The 15794-nt window shown below is 38.7% G+C and overlaps 1 gene segment (V, D, J or C); it reads left to right on the forward strand.

The window, feature by feature from the left end:
• Nucleotides 1-14747: 14747 nt before the first annotated feature.
• LOC111140234 lies at nt 14748-15268 on the forward strand (the record flags this gene model as incomplete). The annotated part of the segment is given in 2 exon segments: nt 14748-14799; nt 14988-15268. Coding segments are annotated over 2 exon segments (333 nt in total), but the record flags the coding sequence as incomplete, so codon positions are not given.
• Nucleotides 15269-15794: the final 526 nt, after the last annotated feature.

Consider the following 15794-nt stretch of genomic DNA (forward strand, 5'->3'; position numbering starts at 1 on the left):
GCAGAATAGGGGCCTGGATGCTGAGCGTCTCTGCCTGATTCTTCTGGTTCCAGCACAGTCTGTGGTTGTTTGTCCCTCAGTGTCTGGTTGATACAAAATCATACAGAGAACAAGAGCATAGGAGCCAGAATAACATTCCCCAACTCCAGGTGTTCCTTAGTGACACTGAAAACAGTTTGATGCCAAGAGTTCCTCAGCCAGAGTGTAACTAATTTCAAGGTAGAATCACATAACAATGATGTGATCTTGTGGTCATCCTTGCAGTGAACGTCCAGCCCCACAAGTTGTTCATGGCACCCTGGTAGGTGTTTCTGTGTCTATGACACTTTTAGAGACACACGGTGTGCCTGAGAAGGTGGTGATGCCTAATGTCTTCCTGACAGAGAATGGCAGTGGAGGTGATGGAGACCATCAGCCCCAAACAGGTTTTAGTAGAGAAAGAAGGGAAGGGAAGAAAGGAGGAGGAACACATGTACCTGACCGAGGAAAAGAGAGGCCAGGGACCTCTGCCCTGCTTTTTTTCCTAGTAAATCAGGTGATAGACTCAGGATGATACTCGACATGAAGGCTTGGGGTCAGAAACAGAATGGAGGAAGTGGCTTATGTCCTTGCCAGTTAAATAGATCAGTTGGTTTTCTGACAATAAGAACTCAAGGGAGATAGCTTTCAGTGCCCAGGAAATATGGTGAGGAAAAAATGCTCTTGCACTGAGGTTTCCTAATGATATAAATAAATAAATAACACTGGGAGGGAAATCCTGTTGATTTTTCTAACTCCTGTTTTGCCACCTCTGAGAGAGAGCCACAAATCATGGGATTTGGAAAATGTATGGAAGAAAGTGAAGATGTACAAAAAATAATAGAAAAAGCAATGTCTATTTTGCAGTGCAAGACTTTGCCAGTATTATTTCAATCTTCTTTAATTACTATCTCCTTATTTGCAGTTTACGAATGAGCTATGATCAGAATATTAATATATTCCTTTACATGTTTGTTAAATATTCTTAGTTAGTTAATTTTTATTTCATTGGTTTAAAATGAAAATTTTATTTTCAAACCTGTAAATATAAATGCATGTGAATATGTACTTTAAAGTATTCAAAGGATATATATAAGAGTTTTCCTAGACTTCTGAGAAACGCAGTAGACTAGGGGTGCCTGGCTGACTCTGGTTTGAGTTGGAATTCTGGTTCTCCAGGTTGTAAATTCGAGCCCATTTTGGGTAGAGATTACTTAAAGTTGAAATCTCTAAAAAAAAAAAAAAAAAAAAAAAAACCAACTCATGGCAGATTAATAGTACATGTTTATCTCTTAATTTCTCTAATAGTCTTTTTTTTTTTAAATCAACTATTTATTTATTTGAGGGAGAGAGTGCATGAGCACAGCAGGAGAAGAAGGGGAGGGAAAAGCACACTTCCCACTGAGCAGTGAGCCCAACAGGAGGCTGGATCCTAGGACATGGAGATCATGATGTGAACTGAACTTAGAAGCTTAACTGAATAGCTAACCAAGCCCCTCTAATAGTCTTTAAGAACTTTAGCAAAGCTACCCTAAAGGGCAGAAAGCTGAAAACAAAAAACGAAACAGAAAGAACCTATCAGCAGACAGTGCCATCATAATTTTAGAAAATGAGCTGTATATGGACAGAGGGGAACTTGCATGAGACAGTAAATAAGGAGAAACCCAGGTCTGGTGTAGAAGAACCTCAGTGTGTGCTGTGCTCTCCAGAAAGGGTTGCGGAAAAGAAGCACCACATTATTTTAGAAAATTGAGGAAGATGGCAGTGCCCATGTTGGCACGCGCATGTGTGTGCACGGGTGTGCATGTGTGTATGTGTGTGTTGAGGGTATTGGGGCAGAAGGAAGAATGCAAGTAGACGGAGTGGTCACCTTGGGTCTCAGAACTGAGCATATGACACTTGGAAGCTTACTGTGGTTCAGTTGCGGTAAGGGAAACCCATAAATTCAAAAGACTGATAACTTACAACCAAAATTTGGTGTCCATTCTGGCCTTTCTGAACAGAGCTGAGCTGAGCTGTGGAGAAAAAACAATGAGAAGGAGACCTTGGTGAGTGGATCTGTCGTCCAAGGGCTTCAGCCTGAACCCTTCAGCAGAGAATGATCAGATTTTTCTGCTTTTGGCTCCAACATAGGCATCTGAACAGACATAGGTAGTGAGGAGGAACACAGGCATAACAATAGGTACATTGAAAGAGCTACAGTGATTAGTCTAAACGCTTTGCCTTCTTATCATAGTGTGATTTATTTCTACTTTAAATCACAGAGTGTGAACATACATGACCCTTACAACCATTTTTTCATAATTCTTACATTTTATGTTGTTTACATAATTAACTACAAGCAGTTTTTTAAAATTATGGAATGCTTCAGGAATTTGCATGTCATTCTTGCACGAGGGTCATGCTGATTTTTCTCTGTATCATTCTAATTTTAGTATATGTGCTGCCAGAGTGAGCCCTACCTGTCATATTTTCAGTAAGTGCCATCCACCCACTTTTATCACAGATGCAATGAATAAACATATCACGGTTAGCTAAACCACGATCCTCATTTCAATATAAATTTTACTTATGTTTATTTTCAGTTGTAATGTTTTTAGTTAAAATTGCTTAATGCCTACTGGATGCCGTATGCAACTGATGAATTGTTGAACACTACATCTGAAACTAGTGATGTACTATGTGTTGGCTAACTGAATTTAAATAAGAAAAAGTTGCCTAATGCAAAAGGATGTGGGGTAGTGAGACTCTCAGCTAGAACACAGAGAATTATGACAGGACCCATACAACTTGCTATACCAGGAAACCCCTGTTTCCTGTTCTGGGGCCACACCAGCACATAACTAGCAATCCTTCCCTCACCCTGTCAAGTTCTTCTCACAGTGCTGAGCCCTGAAGTTGAAGAGGAAGAAGATATTTTCCTTCTAGTGGGAGAACTCAAACATGTTCCTCTCCAACCTTCTCCAGGTGGTCATGGCTTCCGTGTGGCTAGGTAAGGATGGTCCCTGTGGGAATGTGTCACCTCTATGACTTAAAATCCAGAGAGATAGGCAGGATCTTGTGGGAACCTTGGGAAGGAGGGATGACAGTGTGTAAAACAGACGTTCTTTGTGCCACTCACATATTCCAGATGTCTCAGATTCTGTGTTTTTTTTTTTTTTCCCTTCAGGATCCAGTATTGCCCAGAAGGTAACTCAAGCCCAACCAGCAATGTTAGTGCAGGAGAAGGGGACTGTCACTCTGGAATGCACATATAACACCAATGAACCACGTTATAGTCTTTTGTGGTACAAGCAGCCCAGCAGTGGGGCAATGATTCTCCTTATTTATCAGGATTCTTACAACCAGCAAAATGCCACTGAAGGTCATTACTCACTGAATTTTCAGAAGACAAGAAATTTCATCCAACTTATCATCTCAGCTTCACAGCTGGAAGACTCTGCAGTGTATTTCTGTGCACTGTGGGAGCCCACAGTGAGAGGCATGATGGAGGGAGGTATACCCAAACCCCAGGGCTCTTGGTGATGCTTCTTCCTGCAGTAGGGCCCAAGGGGGGCAATTGCCATCCCAGACAGGAAGTGGCACAGGTGCAGGCTTAGAGGGAGAACCTCACTTTAAGAAAATACCATTCTGGATAAGAGTTAACATTATTCAAACACTTCCTAATCCCTAAAAATTTGTGCTAAAATTATTTGTTGAAGACTAGAGTAACCACAATAAATAATTTGCCATTTTGCAGTTAGATTCAGCCAAAGAATTGGCCAAGGAAGTTTAGAAACCTTTGGCTCAAGGTCAGCAATAATGTGTGTTAGTTGTTGGATTTTTCAAATCAGTTTGTTCAGTAAACATTTACTGAGCTTATATTATTCTCAAAATATTATTGAGCATGTATTATGTTACAGACATTGTAGAGTAAGATAGGTCATGAAATGTCTCTGTGGATATATGTGTGTGTGTGTGTGTGTGTGTGTATACACTTTATGCATATGTGTATATATATACACACATACATTCATATGTGTATATATATGCACATCATGCTGTTTTATACCATTTAGTGACAGTTTAATTAGGTTTGTTTGCTGTGAGTCAATTGTACTCCCATTTAGTTTCCAAGGAGTCTGCTCTATAGCATAGTTTTTGTCATTTGGTCTTTTTAACGCCATTAGGATACTTGTGCTCAGTTTGCATACAGGAGGTTTACCTGCTTTCCACCAGACTTATCCACAAATGCTCATAATTAGTGGCTCTAGGGGGACACTGTGAAGGACAGAGTGTGAATTTTCCTCTTTGTCAGCTCCTGCCCTTCACTTCAACCTTTCTCCAAAGGCTGTTTTGTTATTTCACCTTCCTGGTTCCAGCGCTCATAGCATCTCCCTCCCCCTTCTGTTTAATTTAAGTTGGTGAGGCCACTTTGGAAAACATTGTGGATGTTCCTCAAGAAATTAAAAATAGAGCTACCCTATGACCCAGCAGTTGCACTACTAGGCATTTACCCCAAAGATACAGAAGTAATGAAAAGAAGGGCCACAGGCACCCCAATGTTCATAGCAGCAATGTCCACAATAGCCAAACTGTGGAGGGAGGTAAGATGACCTTCAACAGAGGAATGCATAAAGAAGATGTGGTCCATGAGTACTCAATGAACTATTACTCAACCATCAGAAAGGCTGAATACCTGTTATTTGCACTGACATGGATGGAACTGGAGGAGGTTATTCTAAATGAAATAAGTCAGACAGAAAAAGTCAATTATCACTTGGTTTCACTTATGTGGAACATAAGGAATAGCATGGAGGACATTAGGAGAAGGAAGGGAAAAATGAAGGGGGCATGGGAATCAGTGAGGGAGATGAACCATGAGAGACTATGGACTCTTGGAAACAAACTGAGGGTTTCAGAGGTGAGGGGTTGGGGAATGGGTGAGCCCAGTGTTGGGTATTAAGGAGGGTACGTATTACATGGAGCACTGGGTGTTATACGCAAACAATGAATCATGGAACACTACATCAAAAACTAATGATGTACTGTATGGTGACTAACATAACGTAATAAAAAGCTATTAAAAATCGTCTATATTTAAAAAACAAAAAAGCACATTTTTTTTTGCCACAGGTAAGTCAGTTTGCACATTTCCCAGCCCTCCTTTTGGATCAATGTTTCACACTCCAAAATCTTCATTCTCTCCATTTTCCTCCTTCCAGTTCTAACCCCAATGACCTAAGGTCTTAAAATTGAATGGTAGTAGATGATTGATAATTGGTCTTGCATCAAACACCCTCTTATATTTGTTGGAAGGCAGATTTGTAGAGTAGAAATCTTAAGTATCTCCACAAGTTTCTTTAATCATAGAATCTGACCATTTTCACATCCTTTTTTCCCATTTGAGAATATTTTGAGTGTATAGTTCAGTGTTATGAAATACACTTACTTTGTTGTTCAATCAGCAGCACCTTTCATTTCTAGAATCTTGTCATCTTGAAAAACTGAATATTTGTACTCATTAAACAATAACTTGCCTTTATTCCATTCCTCCACTCCTTCAGAACTACTATTCTGCATTCTCCTTTCTTGAGCTTAAGCTCTTTAGCTCTTATAGAAGTGGAATTATGCAGTATTGGTCATTTTTCAAAATTTCATTTGACGTACTATCCCCATGATGCATCCACTTGCATCATGTGTCAGAATTTCTTTACTTTTTAAGGTTGGACAATATTCCTGTGTATGTAATATACCATTTTATTTATCCATGTTTTCTATGTGTTGATGAACTTTAAGGTTGCTTCCACTTTTTGGTAGAAACTTGAATTCAAAAACATCTCAATATTTATGGAAATATCCAAATTCTTTCAATTTTTGATTATATATCAGAAGTGGATTGCTGGGTCATAAGGTAATACTATTTTAAAAAATTTAGACACAGTTATATTGGTTATTTGGAAAAATTATGCTCTAGACTTCATTATCACAAACAAGTTTCAAGGAACAGAAAAACAGAGTGATCACTAGTCATGAATGGAGCTCCAGTATATTGGTGAATCACAAAATCTTAGAGGGGTTTGTCACTCTTGCTACAGTGCATTGCTTCTTTAATGTATGAATAATTGGTCTGGATGGAATGGTGAAGCCACTACCCACTGGTCAGCTCCTGGATAGCAGTTTGAGTATCCATTATTTCTTTCCTCATTTGGTAAAAGATCCAAACTTGCAATTATTTAATTGTTTTTTAGTAGTTCCATTTGCATAAATGAAGAATCTGTAAAAGACTTCCTCAAAATATTTCAAAGGCTTAGGAAGAAGTCTTTTGCTACCTGCTAGTCTTTCTCTGAAATTTGACAATCTATACTGTCAAAAAGAGGGAAGAGCCTTTTGCTATCCCAGCTCTGTGTTGTAATCTATTAGCTTTGCCATGAACGTTCTTGATACTTTTGAGCTTTGTTTCATTATTTGTAAATTTATTATTAGCAGTAAATTTATTATTAGTGGTGTTATTAGTATTTTGTTGTGACAATTTATCAATAATATACCCAGAGAGATTGACAAGTAGCCGATGAGCAATTTAGGAGGATAATCTTTTTTTTTTTTTTTTTTTTAGAGATTTTATTTATTTACTTGAGAGAGAGAGAGTGAGAGAGGGCATGAGAGCAGAGAAGGTCAGAGGGAAACACAGAATCCCCATGGACCCGGGAACCTGATGCGAGACTCCATCCCAGGACTCCCAGATCATGACCTGAGCCGAAGGCAGTCGCTTAACCAACTGAGCCACCCAGGTGCTCTAGGAGGATAATCTTAATAGGTACAGAAAAAGAATTTGACAAAATCCAGATCCATCCCTGATTAAAACTCCCAGCAAATTACACAAAATTGAAGGGAATTTCCTCACCTTAAAAAAGGGCTTAACAAAAAGTCTACATCAAATGTCACACTTGATGGTGAAAGCTTATGTGCTTTCTCCTTAGTTTCAGAAGTAAGGCAAAAGTTTTTGGCTCTGCCACTTGTATTTAACATTGAAGTAGAGGTTCAATCCAATGTAATAAGGCAACGAGAAGAAACAAAAGCCATACAGTTTAGAAGGGAAGAAGTGAACTTATCTTTATTACCAGAAATCATATCTGTGCAGAAAATGCAAGGCAATCTACAGAACAGAGTGAAACAAACTACTAGAACAAATTGGTTTAAGAAAGTCAAGTGTACATCTACCATGTGATACATCCATTCTACTCCCAGATATAGCCCCAGGGGAAATGAAAGAATAGGTCTATAAAAAGATCTTATATGTTAATGTTCATAGCAGTTTTTTTTGTATGAACCCACTGGGACTACTCCATATGGTTAGCAACAGGTGAATAGACCAACTCTTTTATAGGCATACGCTGAGATACTACACAGCAACAGAAAGAAACAAACTCTTGACAGTTATGACTATGGAAGAATTTTAAAATAATTATATTGTGAAATGCCAGATAAGAGAGTAAATATAATCCCATAATTCAAAATTATAAGTTATGCAGACTAAAGCATGACAGAAGCGTTCCCTGGAAATGGGAGTGGTGAGCGTTGAGAGAGGGGTTACAAAGAGACATGAGAAAACTTTTGGGATGATGCATATGTTCATTATCTCGAATGTGGTGAGTGCTTCACAAATACAGATGTCAAATTATATAGAATTGTCTAATTGGTGCAGTTTATTTTAATATAAAATATGCATTAATAAAAGCCATTAAGTATCCATATTTACTATGTGGTATCTTCCCTCAATGATGTGCAAGTCCTCCGTGTGACACAGAGTGCAAAATATTTCTCCTGTAGGTTTTCATTGGCCTGAATGTTTTTTCTAAAGTTATGGATAGGGATGCCTGGGTGGCTCAGTCGGTTAAGCATCTGCTTTTGGCTCATGTCATGATCCCAGGGTCCAGGGACTGAGTCCTGCATGAGGCTCCTTGCTCAGCAGGGAGTCTGCTTTTCCCTCTGCCTCCTGATCCCCCTGCTTGTGCCCTTTCTCTCTCTGTCTGACAAATAAAAAAAAGTAAACTATTTAAAAAATTAAAGTTACAGATAATGACTTTCTGCATCCATGTACTATACTCTTTATTTTCCTTTTTAAAGAAGATTTTATTTATTTATTTTAGAGAGAATGACAGAGTGATAGAGAGTAAGAGAGAGACACAGAGAAAGCAGACTCCGAATGAATGCAGAGGCCCATGCAGGGCTCTGATTCTGAGATCATGACCCTAGTCATAACCAAGATCCTAAAGCTCTACCAGGTGAGCCATCTTAGTGCCCCATGTTTATTTTCAACCATTATCATTCTAACCTCTTTGGGATTTCCCCTGCATATTTGAATACAACTTTGCAGAGGTTTGTCCCAAATTCCTTTCTAGTATAGTTATGTGGCAGGACTGACAATGTGATTTGGAAGGTGGAGGGGAAGCGAAGGGACACGTGAACCCAAACAGTATCCAGGCCAGAATTTCTTACTTCCCTCTGCATTTGGGAAAGTGTTTCCATGTTGGCTCTGGACTCATGAACCTCCTTGATCTGAATCTCTGGAGAGTGGCCTCCAGGATATAGCTTGGGCTAAGCTTCCATCTATGTGTTTAGAGATAAATGTTTACAGGGCTTTACAGAAGATGTGTCTCTTTCCTTATATATTAGTCATATATTCTTGGTTTAAATTAATTTTTTATGTAATTGGTTTAAAATATAAACTTTTCTGAAGGGTTTGAAGAGGTGGGGGGGTGGGAGGTTGGGGAAACCAGGTGGTGGGTATTAGAGAGGGCACGGATTGCATGGAGCACTGGGTGTGGTACAAAAACAATGAATACTGTTATGCTGAAAATAAATTTTAAAAATGATAAAAAAATTAAAAAAATAAATAAAATAAAATATAAACTTTTCTTCATACCTCTATAAATATAAAAGCATGTGAAAATGTACTTTAAACAATCCAAGAGGATATGCAATAGAAATTTTTCTCAGGCTTTTAGATGGACATTGTTGACTAGGGTCCCTGACTGGCTCTGTGGGTAGAGCTGGAACTCTGGATCTCAAAGTTGTAAATTTAAGACCCATGTTGTGAGTTGAGAGTACTTAAAATCTCTAAGAAAAAAAAAACCATTGTAGATTAATAATACCTGTTATCTCTTGATTTCTCTAAAACTGTTTTAAAAAGATAGTGAAGATACTCCAAAGGGCAGAAAGCCACAAAAATAGAGAGAAACAAGAAAGAAGCTATCAGCAGTCAGTGACATCAACCACTTTGAGAAAATAGGCTGTTTATGGATAGGGGCACACTTGCAGGAAAGACTAGATAAGAGGACACCTGGGCCTACTGTGAAAGCACCTCAGTGTGTGCTGTGCCCTCTGGAAAGGGTCAGGAAAAAGAAGCACCACATGATTTTGGGCATTGGGGAAGATGTTGTTGCCCACGTTGGTGCATGGGTGGGTGCGTGCATGTGTTTGCATATATTGAAAGTATTGAGGTGGAGGGAAGTAAAATATGTGGACCCAGTGAGGCAATTTTCCAAGTCACATAACAGCTATGCATCCACGACCCTATAAGAAACAATGATCATCTTCTAAACCCAGCAGAAAATGGGATTTTGGTCTTTGAGGAATTGAGAAGAGGACATAAAATATTTTCCCCAAATATTGTGCATTACAGAGCTTTTTGATTTTTGCTCACCAGTTCAACTTTCCTTTACTTAAAATGTTCTTCTCTTCCTGCCTCTAATCCCTGGCAACCACTGGTCTTTTTATTGTCTGCATAGTTTTCCTCTTCCAGAATGTCCTATCTTGGGTGTCAAACAGAATGCAGCCTTTCCAGATTAGCTTCTTTCACTTTGCAGTATGCATGTAGGGCCCCTGGGTAGCTCAGTGGATTAACCATCTGCCTTCAGCTCAGCTCATCATCCCAGAGTCCTGAGATCGAGTCCCAAGTTGCGGGGGGCGGAAATCTCTGCTCAGCAGGGAGCCTGCTTCTCGCTTCCCTCTGCCTGCTGCTCCCCCTGCTTGTGCTTGCTCTCTCTGTCAAATAAACAAATAAAATCTTAAAAAAAAAAAAGAGGAAAATACACCCGTACATTTCCTCCATGTCTTTCCATGGCTTGATAGCTCACTTTTCAGCACTGAATAAGATTCCCTTGTGTCAAGGGTTTGAAGAGGTGGGGGGGGTGGGAGGTTGGGGGAACCAGGTAGTGGGTATTAGAGAGGACACGGACTGCATGGAGCACTGGGTGTGGTACAAAAACAATGAATACTGTTACGCTGAAAATAAATTTAAAAAAACGATTAAAAAAATTCTAAAAAAAAAAAAGATTCCCTTGTGTGGCTGTACCATATTTTACTTACCCTTTTTTCTACTGAAGGATGTCTTGGTTGCTTTCATGTTTTGGCAATTATGAATAAAGGTGCTATAAACATTTGTGTGTTGATTTCAATTCTTTTTGATAAATACTCAGAAGTGGGATTACTGGATCATATGGTAGTTCTATTTTATACTTTTTGAAGAACTTCTATACTGTTTTCCATGGTTACAGCATTGTGCATTGCCTCCAACAGTGAACAAGTGTTCCAATCTCTTCACATCCTCGACCACATCTGCATTTTGTGTTTTTGAAAATATCATTCAATTTTTTTTTATCTTTAAAGTACGGATGGTACCAGGGAATTTATTGTAAATGTAGAGGCAAATACATTGAGATAGTCATCATTAAAAAGGAACTAGAAAATTACACATTTAAAGTATTTGCTTTTTATCTGCCACCTTCAATTTGTGGCTAGTACCAACATTTTATTTTATATTTTACTTTTAAACTATTTAAATTCAATTAATTAACATATAATGTATCATTAGTTTCAGAGGTACAGGTCAGTGATTCATCAGTCTTATATAACACCCAGTGCTCATTACATCATGTGGCTTCTTTGATGGCTGTCACCCAGTTACCCCATCTCTCCACCCCACTCTCCTCCAGCAACCCTCAGTTTGTTTTCTATGATTATAAGTCTCTTATGGTTTGTCTCCCTCTCTGACTTCATCTTGTTTTATCTTTTCCTCTCTTCCCTGATGATTCTTTGCCTTGTCTCTTATATTCCTCATATCAGTGAGATCATAAGATAATTGTCTTTCTCTGATTGACTTATTTCATTTAGCATAATACCTTCTAGTTCCAACCATGTCGTTGCAAATGGCAAGATTTCAAAATTTTTTTTTCTTCAAAGATTTATTTTTTTATTTGACAGAGAGAGATCACAAGTAGGCAGAGAGGCAGGCAGAGAGAGAGGAGGAAGCAGGCTCCTGCTTAGCAGAGAGCCCAATGCAGGGCTTGATCCCAGGACCCTGAGATCATGATCTGAGCCGACGGCAGAGGTTTAACCCACTGAGCCACCCAGGTGCCCCAAGATTTCAAATTTTTTGATGGCTGTGTAATATTCCATTGTTTATATGGTCAATAGTTTTAAGTTTTGATTTCTTTCCTTTTTGATTTCTTTTATCTATGTTTTGATTACTGATATATTTGAACTTATTTATAATATTTTGATTTTGCTCCATATGCTTTTGCTTCTTTCTTCTCTTTCCTTTTTTGTTGCACTGATAGAATTTTCTCTTTTTTTTTTCCTGCTGATTTGGGAAAAGTAAAGTACCTTTCTGTTTCATTGACAATATCCTCAAACTGTTTGTGTGTGTACATGTGCAAGTGTGTACATTTTTTCTCTGTCTAATTTTATTCTGTAATATGTTTTCCTTGTATATACCGTGGCTTCTCCTTGGGTGTGCTTTTTCTCTTGCTGATTTAGTATATTTAGAAAACCTCAGTGCCTGATTGAAGCAAACTATACACTATCTCTATATCAGGACAGAATTTCAGAAAGAGTTTATCAAATGAGCTGATAAACTCCAGTTTTAATGCACATTAAGAAAAAACATAGAAAATGAAAATCTTCCAACACAATAATCAGAACATGAATTCTCTTCATTCTTCTTCAAGCCCTTTGTCCCTGACTTTCCTCCACACGGAGTAATTTTCACCTGCCAGCCTCAGGGCTTATTCCTTGATTTCCTCCTATTCTCTGTTCCTAGAAAAACATGTGCTCATGTGAGGAATGCTTATAAAGTTTATTGTAGTGTAGTATTTCCTAGGTTAAATAAGTTGTCTTAGCCTTTATTCAATAGAGGAAAGGATGTATAAATGGAAGTATATCCACAATATAGAATATAAAGGAACAAAGGATGTATATGGGTTAATATAATAAGACCTACAAGATTTACTATTGAGGTTATAAACAAGAAATGTATACCCCAAATATATATTTATATTAAATACAGTCTAAATAAAATGCTGTATATTTTCTGTTGATTCAAATCTAGTAAAACATCTGGAAGCATCAACCCCAAATTGCCAAGATGAACAAAGAAATAAGGTAATAAGTGATGAAAGGGGCAGAATTGAGAGTGGTAGTGAAAAAGGATTTTACACTATGGGTAATGTTTTATTACTTTTAATAATTCACATATTCACAAATTTCTCGTATTGTAAAAGTAATGAGAATCATAAAGGCCATCAGAAAGGCTCATCTGTATTCTCCTCCCTTCTTGTCACCAACAAGAGGAAAGGAGAGATAACCACCTTTTAAACAACATTATGTCCATCGACCTAAACTATACATATTTCTCTGGGGTCACATAGTTTTTAGTTTTCACTTCACTTAGTGTCCTATTCTTTGACTCTATTATAATTATATATATTTTTGTCTTCCCCTGTTGATGTAAACTTGTATGTGTTCCTCTTTTGTATATTTTATTTATATATGTATTGTTTTAATTTTATTTCCGGTAGTGAACATACAACATTATATTAGTTTCAGGTGTATATATAGTGATGCAAAACCTCCACAGATCACCCGTGCTCATCAGGAAAAGGGCACTCCTTCATCCCCTCACCTATTGAACCCATCTCCCAACCCTATCCATCTGGTAACCATCAGTTAGTTCTGTTTAATTGAGTTGTATAATTGATTTATTTTTGTCTTATTTTTCCCCCTTGCTTGTTTGGTTTGTTTCTTAAATTCCACTAGAGTGACATCACATGGTAGTTGTCTTTCTCTGACTGACTTATTTCCCTCAGAGTTATATTCTCTAGCTCCATCCACGCCATTGCAAATGGCAGAATTTCATTTTTTTATGGCTGAAGAATATTCTATTACACTTTGTATATTCTGAGCATCTAGGAAATTACTCCTTTGAAAATGCTCCATGAATACTTGTTGATTTCTTCTGAACTCAGGTAAAGAAATAAAATAAATAGCACAAGATGAAATTTACCAAATTATTTTCTGATCTCAATCTCCATGCAATTCCATTTTAAAACTAGCATTTGGTTTACCTGTAATCCCCACTCAAATTAAGCAGTTATCTTCTTTTCTGACCATCTGCATTTCCTTCACCAAGAACACTGGAATGAATGGGTCTGGAGATTGCTGAGTGGCTCCTTCTAAGTGGTCTTTGCCACCAGCTTCATCTTCTAGGGGACACTCTAGACCTTAGGAGAAACAAAGACCGTGTTGGTACAGAGAACAGAAATCATGTGAGCCAGTCCACTTATAGATAGCAGTGCACTTATAGATAGGGAAGAGAGAGGACAGGGTTTTTTGTTTGTTTGTTTGTTTGTTTTGGTAAAAACCCTCTGAGGTTTTCAGTTCTGCCATTGCTTATCAACTTCAGACATCTGGAGGCCATGTCTCTAGAAATCTATTATGCAGATAATTCTTCACAGGTACCAGGATAGGAATATTTCTGGGCATTGTGAGTATGGAAACTCAATAGAAAATATTCCATTTTCTGCTGTCAATTGTTATGAATAAAATCGGCCAAATTTACTGGCTTTGAAACTATTTCAATACCCACATATCCTACCTTTTCATGTGCTGAGAGTGGAGGGAAACAAAAATGAAGGGAAGAGAGGAAACAATAAGGAACAAAAAGAAAAGGAAAGGGAGAGGACAATATTGACTTTGGCCAGCAATGTGTGGCTGTTCAGACTGTGCTCTGTAGGTGAGCATGGTGTCTATCAGTAGTACAGGAGAGTTGGAGAGGTGGAAATTATATCAGAGAGGACATTAAGCACCACATCCTATCTTTCACTGACCACATTCTGGTAGGAATCATTTTCTTTACAGATGGTGACTGTCTGTCTTGGTTTCTAGAACTCTTTTGATAAATTGTATTTACTTCTGCAATACTGAGTGGATGCTATCAGATAGTTTTCCTTTATCAGCATTTTTACATAACTGAATGCTCACATTGTCTGTCAAACTATGCAGTTTGGGGAATGGAGTCATTCTTCCTTATGATTCTTCAAGGTTCTGGTTATCCCATAGGATCTGCGTCTTCTAGAAGAATCATTCACCTTTCTTCACACACTAACCCGCACTTTTCTTACATAAAGTGCTTTAAGAAAAAAATAAAAAACCTTACATCCTCCTATATTGGAAATATTCCTCCTACCTGCCTGCACTGCCCTCAAGCACAGTTTGGGAGTGATTCCTGTGCAGTGTTATTGGGCCACTGTGGGCGGAGTCTCAAGTTCTGTGAATGACAGGGCTGAGGTGTGATTGGTGCTCAGTGATTCTGGTGGAAAGAATTGACTGTAAGAACACAATTCCTCTGGACCCAAGACTACACTCTACACAGTAGGGGTGAAGGCACCTCATTAACTAGACAAGGAATTATGAGGAGACACTGGGGAGCTCTGCTGGGAATCCTGTGGCTCCAGGTTTACTGTGAGTGGGGACGTTCCAGATGGAGGCTGGGAAGTGGTCCACAACCCACAGTGATGCGAGGAGCTGACACTGAGCTCCTAGAGTCCTATATCCTCAAGGGTGTGTCTTAGGATATTTTACACATTTTCAAACTGCATCAGTGACTCTCCAGTGACATCATTTGTGTTTGTTTTCTTCTTTCCACACAGGGGTGAGAGGGATGACGGTGGAGCAGAGCCCTTCAGTCCTGAACCTCCAGGAGGGAGCCAGCTCTATTCTGAAGTGCAATTTTTCTAGCAGTCCATACAGTATGCAGTGGTTCCGACAGCACCCCAGGGGCAGCAGCCTCATCCGGCTGTTTTACATAGCTTCAGGGATGCAGCTCAGTGGGAGATTAAACTGCACAGTGAATACTAAGGAGCAGTCCAGCACCCTCCACATCACAGCTTCCCAACTGGAAGACTCAGCCACCTACCTGTGTGCGGGGGAGGTACAGTGCTCTCTGGTGATCTGCAGCCTGCACCCAAACTGCAGCTGGGCCTGCAGACCCGCCCTTCCTCGGGGCGGGCTCTTGCTCCCATGCAGCCTTTGCACATTTTCGGATTTATGTAACAGTGTCTTTTCCCTCCTAAAATTAGACCTACCAGTGCTCTCATTTCACTTGTTTTTCTTGCTCTTTTTCTTCCAAAAAGCTCTTTGCAGGTAAAAAAAGCTCTACCATGGAACCTTTGGAGCAAGTGACAGAGATGCCCATATCCAGTACCCTGGGAAGACAGATGTCCTTGCAGCTACCATATAAATTATATATAAATTACTTAAATGGAAAACCCTCAAAAAAATAAATGGTCATGAACAAACAAAAGACTTGACATAATTTTTAAGTTTTCTGTAGGTTATTTTTCAGTGAAATGTAAAGAGACCATGTAGAATGTTTTTACAAGTCTATTCAGCTTTTTTTTTTTTTACAACTGGAAATAGAAATGTAACAAAATAATTCCTTAGAGGGTCACTCACTC

Source organism: Enhydra lutris, unplaced genomic scaffold, assembly GCF_002288905.1.
Source record: "Enhydra lutris kenyoni isolate GAN:26980312 unplaced genomic scaffold, ASM228890v2 scaffoldscaffold272, whole genome shotgun sequence".
NCBI lineage: Eukaryota > Metazoa > Chordata > Mammalia > Carnivora > Mustelidae > Enhydra > Enhydra lutris.